Genomic DNA, 10,792 nt, shown 5'->3' on the forward strand with positions numbered 1-10,792 from the left:
ATATAAATATTGCATAGAAATGTACATTGCAAAATAGAGATATAAATTTAATAAATAAATACAATAACTACATATAATTCATTAATAAGGATCGTTGGAGGGTAAACGGAGTTCTACTTACAATAAGAATTAGTTGGTACGATGGCAACATTAAATGGTAAGAAAGAATTACTTTACATATATACTGCAACTAGTCAAATTAGTAAATAATTCTACAAAACAATTTTGGATCATATGGCTCTTTAATGTGGAAGAAAGAAAGGTCTATCTAAATATATTGTATAACTGGCCATGATACATCTACATTCTATGAATATGCAGTGTGTAATACTATGACATATTAATGCGTACATTGGTTGAAAATCGGGTGGGACATTTAAGCTAGCTGCATTTATGATCGAAAGTGATATTGATTACCAATATTCTCTAGTTGCGTAATATTTTAATTGAATTTGAAAGACACTGAAAATTCTCTAAAACTCAAATTTCCACACTGTCAGAGATCAAGATAATTGAAAAAACAAAATATAATAATTTTTAACTTGCATATTCCTAGTGCCATATTTCATTTTACAGTTACCTTCAACATTACAACAAAATCATAGCACTTTTCTATATACCTAATAAATGCATTTTAAATATATTTCCTTTGATAATTAATGTCAACTGCAACTTGCTTTAAATTAAAATTATATATAACTCTATTTTTTTTTTTTACACATAATACGATTTCGCGGTTGGAGTTATCACGTTTGCGATTAAAGACGATAGTTTTATATGTATAATCATTAAACTATGGGCGCTATGTATGTATAAAAACTTACATAGCAACCAATTCATAAATTTAAGTATTAATTTGAGAAGATTTAATATCTGCCTTCTTAAGAATCGTGGGCTCATCTTTTAAAAACGTTCCCGATCTAGAACCTACGGTTGGTTGTTTTGGAACTTCCCCATTATGGCACTTATTTTTAACTTTCTCATCAGAAGAGGTCTTTGTAGTAGTTGTCCTTTTATTAGTGACCGTAGGCTTATTTATCTTACTAGTGCCACATGATTTAGGGGAAGATCTTTTGCTAGGACTCTCGGAGCTTTGTTGAGTCGTCACTCCTTCCTTTTTCTCTCTCATTATATTAGGATGATTAACTGTCGATTGTGTAATCGATCGCATGGTTACCGTTTTACACGATACGTTATTTAATGACTTACTTGGAATATCTGGAGTTTTTGCAGCGTCTAGAAGATTTCTTCGCAAATGATAAGCACTAATAGCAGCTGCCCGGCTTCTACTAGCTGCGGTCGAACTCTCTAATGATCTTCGTGGTCTTCTTGTCGCTGTAAGCAAATTTTTTTGCTGCATCGGTGGTGAGCTCTTTTTCGCTGTTTTATCATAAGATTGTGCTTTATTTATTGTTTTCCCTAAAGTCGGTGAAAGTTTATTTGATGTGTTTGATTTGGGCGTTGTTGTTATTTCAGTCATAAGACTATCCGTGGACATCGAAGTGTCCATTTTAGTAGCCTTCTTCTTTACAACTGTTGGCTTGTTCTTCGATTCTGCTAAAGAATCTACAGATAAGCCTATCTCCGTATTTTTTTGTTTAAAAGACGGAGATTCTGGACGCGTAATACCGCAACTTTTACTGATCGAATCGTTTTTCGTATTAGTTCTGCTGGCATTCGACTCTGTTAAACTATCAGAAGAAAGTGCCTTTACATCTTTCTTTATAGGTAACTTTATCTTAGCTAATGGTTTTTTGTCGGTTGCCCGTTTCATTGCCGGACTAGATGTGCGAGATGAATCTGAAGATGAAATCATTATTTTTCGTCGTTGCTGTACCATGACCTTTTCTTGATGTACTGGTTGCGTAGTTTCTTTTGGGACTGATTTGTTCCGAGGTTCCAAATATCTCGATTTTACCTAAAAGTTAATGTATGAATGATTTCAAAAAACATGACATTTTTACAATTTTCTTAATCTGTTTATAAAATTATGTTTGAAATGAATTCTTTACCGTGGTAGTATTCAAGTGATAGAAAATTACCTCTAATTTGTTAGGCCATGATTTTGGCCTACTATTTGTTGTATCTGTAGTGGCTTGTTTATCATTTTGCATTTTACGTTCCAATGGATCGCTTTTTGGTTTATTAAAAACTTTCTTCGGCTGTTGTTGTTGTTGTTGTTGCTGTTGTTGAGCTACTGCCATTTGTTTTAGAGTTTTATGATTATGTTCAGATATAGCCATCTTCACACGCTTCAAATCCAAGCTTCTGTTAGTAATAGTTGAGCGGCTCGATGCTGGCCTAGTTTCCTGTAAGAATAAATACATTAAAAAAAAGAAAACTATTTCAACAGTAAAAAGCGTTTAATTATAATTTGTATTATGTACTTTTATAAAGTTAGAGTGCCTTGACTGACGTTTTGATGTTTCGTGAGGTAAAATTACAAGACAAGCTAATTCTTGAATTCTGCGTCGAAGCTCCAAGTCCATCTTTAACCACGTAGTAGTTCTAGCGGCTCGCGCCGCATCTCTAACCAAGCATTTCTCTACTCGACTTTGAATTTTTTTCAAAAAATCAACAAACAAAGGTCCCCACTTAATTTTGTCTTGAACCTCATCTTGTTGTGCTGAAGTTAACATTTTATTCAATTTTGAATAACTTTTACATGCTTGTTCAGGAGGTAAACGTTCGGCAGCTGCTAAGAAATTATCCTCCAGTCGACTGATATTCCATGTTAACTCTCGACCAAGAGATTGGAAGTTTTCGTTGCCCAGAACTCCTGAGAAATTATCCGACAGAAACTTCACTGAAGTTTCCAGCAAGTTTGAAACCATTCTAAATACTGGTTCAGCCCAACGAACATTTGGCAAAGTTGCGAGTAGCTTATCACAATCCATCATAGTTTGAAGCACGTTATCCGTGGACTGTTATTTACAATAAATACAGAAAAGACAATTATTTAGATTTCAGGATAAATTACATGTCAAATAATTGATATAATACATACCATATGTACAATATGTTGATGATAACATTTTGCCATAAGTTCTTTCGGAAGCGTCGCAAATGCTTTACATGGCCATATTCGTACGAAATGTCTCGTAACCCAACGAAGAGATTTTCGATACACTTCGTCGAGGCCATAAGCTGCTGCCAGAGGCATACATTCCAATACACCAACAGCACATATTTGACAAGGCTGTAAATTAATATGAATGATCAACAAACAATTGCTAGTCGGGAATTTTGTTATGAAAGCAGACCTCATGAGCTTACCTTATGAAATAGATGGCAATATTTAACTTTAAGCGTATATCCAATAATTTCTTTAAGACCTTCCAAGCATAACATATCAGCTAACGTAGCTAATTCAACAATACTTATGGAATCTGGTATGTTGCTTTCTCCGCTGTATATGTGACACAATGCAAAATGTACCGCATCGTAAGAATATCCTTGCAGAGAAATAACATTTCCTGCATTTTCGATCCACCCGCCACTAAGGATCGCCGCAAAATATTGACATCGGGAACTCAATATACATTTGTGAGCTCTTATACGACGTCCAGCTACGTCAATTGTAACATCTGGATTGATTTCTTCTAAGAACATTCTTAATAAATCTTCTCCCAATCTATTGTATGGTCTACTTCCTGCCAAACTAGATGTTTCAGTTTCTTCTGTACTTCCTTCTAAAAATGAAATAACAATTAATACTTTAACGGTTCGTAATCACTTTGATTGCACCTATGTTCTAATATAATAAATTACACACCAGCACCAGAACGACCCATGCTACTCTGCATGCTGCTCAGATCAGATTCTGATATAATTCCTTCTCCATCATACTCCCCTGTTAAGTCCTCAAGCGGAGATTTCTGTTTAGATGGAAGGGAAGTACTCATGATTGAAGTAAATTTTCTAGGAAGTGGTCTAACAGATCCGTTAGTTCTAGACATTACTAATTTACTTTCGATCCACGAAGTTTCTGGAATACTGTTGCACATACGATAGGTACTTTTATCTTCTTTTACAGTCAACATGTCCGTAGAATGAGAAACCACGGGTGTTTTATCCAAATCAGACAATCGAACGAAGTTGGAAGTTGTTGTTTTCGTACTGTGTGCTGTAGTCCTTTCATTTTTTTTTGATGTTATATTATGATTATCATATTCTGTCTCTGGTTTTACATAATCTGAATTTTTCAATTCGCTTTCAATCTTTTTGATAGTTTCATTTAAAGATTTATGCGTTTCTGATATTTTACTACCTACAGCAGGAACTACTTGTGGTCGATTTATGTTTGGCACTTCTCCGTTCAATAGTTCTGATAATTCATAGTCATGATTGTCACTATCAGGGGATGGACCACTACCGCTACTAATATCAAATGTTTCACTTTTGCGTGTTTGTCCCTCAGTACTCTCTGTACATGTTTTCTCCCACGCCGATGTTTCCGAATATTCATCCTCGTATGTCTTAGCATCGGTAGCATTAAGATTTTCCGTGACTCTTTCTGTTTTTAACTCCGTGTACTCATGTTCTTTCACACTGACACGAAGTTCTTCGTTGATCACTTCAACGTGAGAGTTCGGAGGTGTGTCTCTCACATCAAACTCAAAAACATCTTCTGAAGATGTGTCCATATTACTTGGACCGTTATTACCTTCTTGAAGAAGTTTAGAATTTTTCTGGGTAACAGATTCTTGTTTTGCTGTGTCACTTAAAGAGTGACTCGAAGAACTAGGCTTTGCTCGTAACTTCTTTAAGTCTCCCCGATCTACGGACAGACTGTGTGCGCGTTTGTGTTCTTTCCTAAACATTAATTCTTTCGCAACATGCCCATTGTTGTTAACGCCTTGCGTTTTATCAACATTCCAGGAATGTCGTTTAAACGCCGGCCGTGATGAGGACAAAGTTCTCCTTCTTACCACCGGAGAATCAGATTCTATATACATGAAGACGCTCGGTTTCGCTTTTTCTCTGACACATTTCTGTTCACTCGATGATTGATCTTCTCTCGTCGTGATACTATTTTCGCTAGAATTAGTATCATCCAACTTTGTTTCTATCTGTTTGTCAGAGAATGCGGAAAAGCTTCTCCTATGTGAAGGTGGTACAATATTTTCTTTGTTCTTTGGTGGATCGCTTAAATCAATGAACATAGAAAAAATGTTTTTCTTGTCGCCGCTTTCATTAAACTTTTCAGGTTTGACAGTAGGTTCTTCTACTTCTATTTTCTTATTTTTTGGTGCATTACTTGTACCAGATATATCAACGTAAAATTCACAATAAGATTTACTACATCCATTCTGTTCTTTCTTATCTGTTGAATAACTTTGCTGCTGCAAAATAGGTTTGCGATCCATATCTTTCAAATTAACGAAAAATCCTAAGCTGCCATGCTTTTCATGACCACTTGTCTTCCTTACCGGTTTCTTTATGCATTCTGAATTTGAAAAACTTTGAGACATTCCTGCATGAGAATTATTCGGTAGTTTGGATTCATTTTTGTTACAGTCACTCATATCAACCACCCATGCAGTCATAGACGAAGACATTCTCGTGGGTCTCATCTTCACCTCGGGTTCGTTCATAATAACAGAGCCACCAGAAACGATCGGTGTTGATTCTGTTTTTCGGCGCACAGTGGGGCTATCAGTAGGCTTAGAATAGTCCGAAGTGCTAACTCCACCGGAAATAATAGGCATAGTTTCGTCACACTTAGTCTTTTTTATCGTATCTGTTCTGCTATCTTTTTCTAGAATGCAACTTAATGTAACAGGTAAACTGCTACTACAATTGCTTGAATCATTATCCAGTTCTGCATGATAATCCATAACTACTTCATCACTAGCACTTTTGGTTACCGGATAAATTATGTTAGTTTTACTTTGCAAAGAATTATTATTTTCTGATGGTGTCTGATTACTTTCATATTTTCCATTATCTCGTGGAAGATATGGTATTGTATGATACTGACTACTAGTTGGAATTTGAACATCAATTGGAAACTTATTTAATACGTTGCTTATCGGAATTGAAGGTTCGTCCGGTGGATTAAAACATGAATCGCCATCAACACGATGTCCTGAATATTGAGGAATAGCATTCTGGAATACGAGATTACCTTGTCGTCGTTCATATTCCTGCCGTAGCACTGAAAGCTTTTCGTCGTTCGAGTCCAGCTCAAACGTATTCCTCCTAATAAGCGAAGGTCGTCGTGTATCATCCGTTTTATTTGTCGTCTGCTTATCGTTCGTTTCTTCGATTGTTTCTTTTTTAGCCACTATTATCGCACTTGCGTTATCGTTATCGTTACTTATTCGTGTTACGACGTGTCGATCGTTATTTATATTTTTATTATTGTCAGGACAAGGAGAAGGATGCGCGCTTTCACCACTATCCGCCTCCTTAATTTCTACGGCTAAAGATTCTTTATTTGTTTCAACGTTAATTTTGTCTTCTGACACAGAATCAGTTCTTCTTATTCTTCGCGTGTCCGTAAGTGGTTCCAGATATTCTGTAAGTTTCAACTCTTTTTCAAACTCTGCTATTCGTTCGTGTCCAGTTTGCAAATTAGTTGTCTTAAGAGGTGTGAACTTGTAATATTGCTCATCGGCGAGATCATTAGATGTACTTGCAATATATTTAGAAGAATAAGAAACATATGGATGTGATTTTTCATTGTATTTAGTTTTTACTACATTGGAAGTTGGAACTTCTATTTCATCATTGAGGGTTGATGCATCAATAAAGTAATAATTACTTGTATTACAGGAACTTTTTTGATTGCGTGTATCGTGTGATACTTCGTGATTTGCATTTTCTGATGGAACATTTTCAGCTTGTGAATAATTGGAATGACACATTTTCTCGTCTTCCGATTTTTCCGTAGGTTCTTCCTTCACGCAACTCTGTTCTACATTGGTATTTGGAGAAGACGCATTACCAACATTAATAAATTCAAACGATTCATTTTCATCACTTCCACAGTCTGACTCGTAAAATGGATCGCTAAGTACTTGGTTTTCATATTGAAAAATTTCATCTGTATTTGACTTCGCTTTTTGAGCATTATCTGTAGATGAACTGGACGAATCTAATTGTGGTTGTTCTGCATCAAAAGAACAACTTGTTGCACTATTATCATTTGAACCACATTCCATTAATCCTGATTCTACCAGATTTTTTATATGGCTGTTATAATTGTTAGTCAGATTATAGCGTTCATTTTTTGAAACTACTTTTTGATCTGTGTTGTGTACGCGTCTATTGGCGCGTATCTTATCCAAATCATCATTCCCAGAAGCATATTCTGTGACTTGTAGTTCCTCAAAATCAGTACTCGAATTTTCAGACGTAGTATTTTCGTGTGGACTTACAGAACCTGTTTCTAATCCAGAATCAGCCATATCGGATACAGTGGGACTTATATCCACAGTAGCATATTCTCTTACATTTCTTATACTTTCAATGCTTTTTGAATGACAGTCTGGTGTTGTGCAATCCACATATCTTTGACATAAAGATAAATATTTATAAATATAATTACATATATAATAAATAAATAAATATATATATATATATATATGCTTTTATCATTATTCAAATATAATTATTAAAAATAGTAGCATCTATTTTACATTAAAGTGAAAAATACATATATATATATAACATTAAAACTTTAAAATACTATAATTATAAATTGTAACCTTTTATTGATGTCTAAAACTTTATTATCAGACGGTGCATTCACAAGATCTGAGGTATAAGTACGCAAAATATGTTCTACCAATAATCGTTCTTCTTTCGAAAAGTTTGAATTGCTGTATAAAAGCCTGAAAATTTATAAAGCAGTATTAACAAATATACAATACACATGGAAAGAGAGAAAGACATATCTAATATACATTGTTCTATCGTGTGCATTCTATGACATTTATTTCGAAAGTGGGAAATTAAGTGTTACATGCTGGTTGTCATAACATATACCATTAAATAGTGTAATGTATATTTTATTGTACAGGTAGAGTAATATTTAAAGACACTAGATGTGTGTAGAAATAAAAACACAAGAAAATAAAGAGAATAACTTATTGTACAAATTTTATAGCATTATTAATAATGATTATTTATAACTTTTTAAATCATTGATTAAAGGGAACTGCTATTCAATTGCAATATTACGAGATTACATCTAGATAACAATATATATAAAACACAATTTCTTGATGGTTGAAACAATATATGATATTTTATTAAAGAAATATTTTTAATACATAATTTACACAAAATGCATGCAAATAAACATTTTGTAATTTATATAAAAGAATACATGGAACTTCGAAAATGTTAATTCAGGAAAACTTGCATTTTTTTGAGTGATATAAAAATAATATCTTAATTATTTCACATATTTAAAAATCTTAATGAATGTAATTTTTACAAATTTTTACAAATGTTCCTGAATTAAACAAGAGTCCATATTGTAGGTATAGCCTGCAATATGTAAATAATAAATATATAGTTCTCATAGATACTGCTTCTATATAAGTGATTAGAGATATGGCAGTACCTCACAAAGCCTTCTATATGATGAAAAATTTCCAGTTTATCAATGATGCAATCAATATGATTGTTAATGTATACAAAATAAGGCTTGAGAACCTTGTAAAAGTGTGGAGCTCTTGTTTTAACAATACATTGGTTTGTTCGTATTATATTATGTCCATGTACTATGTTAAGATCACAATACAAAGAGTCCGTAAATATGCTACAATAAAACACTCTATTCAGTTTATGTACTTATGAGCTTATATTTTGTACACATAAATTGCTTTATACAAATACATTCTCATTGGTTACAATTCAATAATAAATTATACAGACAATTTTTATACAAATGCAACAAATATGATATAATAAAATAAAGCTTGCTAAAAGTAATTTCTAAATTAGAATTTTCAAATGTTCCATAATTTTGTACAATTTACTAGTTGTTCCAATACTCGATATTATACATATCAATTACACAAATTAAAATATATAGCACAAAGTAATTCACTGAAACTGCTCAATTATATCATGCAAGGGCTTTTATGAAGATATTTATATTTGTTATCTCATATATTATACGAAAACATTAACAAATAATATTAGCATTATTTTAAGTTAATTATCCGTTAAATTATTTTTTGACTTAATTAATAATCTGTGAATTAGATAAGAAACTATTCATTTACCTCAAAATATTATCTTGCAGATCATTAAGACTTTTTGCAACAATTCGGCTCTTTTCTATACGTTGATGTTTTTTAAATGTTTCACTGGAAGGAGGTTCAGGCTTGACAGAAGCATAAAGTTGATGGCAACATAGCCATTGATGTATTCTGTCTAAATTTCCACTTTGACTGTTGTTGCCCCTGCCTCCAGCCATGGGACATGTTTAATCTTTCATACTTGTTCACCTTTAATCCATTAATGTTTAATGTAAAAAAGGTCAAACAAAGAGGCAAAGTAAATATAAACATTATTTGAAGTAGTAGTTATATGTAAGAAAAGAATATTACAATAATATATCATATTTAATATTTTTATAGATCATGTTTTCTGTGTACAAAAATTTATTGTTTCTGTGTAATTTTTATTATGATATTTGGTATTTTTTCAAGTAATAAAATTTAAAGTAAACAGGATAAAAGAACTCTGCAAACAAAAAGGACATTAAATACTCTTCCCTTAATGTATGTATTGCTGACAAAGTACACAACAATTTCAAGGTCAATACAATGGATACTCCTTGCATAGCAATTACTAATCCTTTTACGGTATCTTCAATATTTAAATACTGGTTCTATCACGTTACATATGCTGTATATGATACTTTAAAATCTATTGCGTATTCGATAATAAATTATTATATAATTTTCTGTCGAAAATATCTTTAAAACTGTGTGTATAACATTTAGTAAAACATGTATCTCATAGTTAATTCTGTTTAACCTTAAATTTAATATGTAATCGCATATGGATTGGTGAATGAAATATTTCGCTAAACATTTGAAACGCGAATCTAGTACCTGAAATAAAATTAAAATGTGAAAGCCAAAAATAAACGTGTAATCCTAGTACAGTTCAAAAGTAGGAATCCAAACATTCAACTGAAAAAAATTACGTTAGGAGGTGGAATACCGCATAATCGATTGATTAATGAGAACACATATAACAATTGATAAGATACAATAGAAAACGAGTCATTGAGAAATGATATGTTTTAAATTTTTGTAAAACATTGATCGAACACACCTTGTTAACTGTCATTTAGCGCATCTTCGTATGTACCCTAAGCACGGCTTACTTTTAGATATTAAGAGTAAGATACACTTGGTTAGCAAGTACGTTCGTATGCAGCATATGTATTTAAAGAAAATTCGAAATATATGAAAATGTTTTAAATTAAGTGTCTTTTAAGCTTGAAGCATTATATCAAATATGTATTCTAGACAAGACTTTCTCAATAATTTATTGATCGTACTTCGTACATACATATGTACGTACCTCGCATTATTTCGGTTCTCGAACACCGGTCAGGATATATCATGATTACGCGATATTACGAGTCGTAATCTTCTCGCGCATTTTGTCCAACGCGTCCGCTGCGAAATTCGGCGGAGATCAACGATGCGATACTAACAAACGTTCGATTGTTTGTTGTTCAAAAGGCATAAATATGCGACGACCGTTCTTACTACGAAAGCGTGAGGCTATCTGCCGTCTAGTTCCGCCAGGT

General features: G+C 33.0%; 1 protein-coding gene across 4 annotated transcripts; it reads right to left on the reverse strand.

Moving 5' to 3' along the window:
- Positions 1–22: 22 nt before the first annotated feature.
- On the reverse strand, positions 23–10,783 carry LOC126871487 (uncharacterized). 4 transcript variants are annotated; one of them, XM_050630405.1, is made up of 10 exons: positions 10,561–10,783; positions 9,246–9,470; positions 8,579–8,776; positions 7,716–7,841; positions 3,776–7,518; positions 3,277–3,689; positions 3,008–3,199; positions 2,388–2,924; positions 2,043–2,309; positions 23–1,918 (listed from the first exon to the last, which is right to left on the reverse strand). In XM_050630405.1, the coding sequence occupies exons 2-10, from the start codon at positions 9,437–9,439 to the stop codon at positions 845–847; spliced, it is 6,744 nt and encodes a 2,247-aa protein (XP_050486362.1). In that variant the 5' UTR covers positions 9,440–9,470; positions 10,561–10,783; the 3' UTR covers positions 23–844. The 4 variants fall into 4 exon arrangements, with proteins under 4 accessions (XP_050486362.1, XP_050486347.1, XP_050486355.1 ...); XM_050630390.1 differs by having other exon boundaries at positions 3,277–3,692; positions 10,561–10,782; XM_050630398.1 differs by lacking the exon at positions 10,561–10,783 and adding an exon at positions 10,309–10,542 and having other exon boundaries at positions 3,277–3,692.
- Between the last annotated feature and the right edge of the window lie 9 nt (positions 10,784–10,792).

Source organism: Bombus huntii, chromosome 1 (genome assembly GCF_024542735.1).
Source record: "Bombus huntii isolate Logan2020A chromosome 1, iyBomHunt1.1, whole genome shotgun sequence".
NCBI lineage: Eukaryota > Metazoa > Arthropoda > Insecta > Hymenoptera > Apidae > Bombus > Bombus huntii.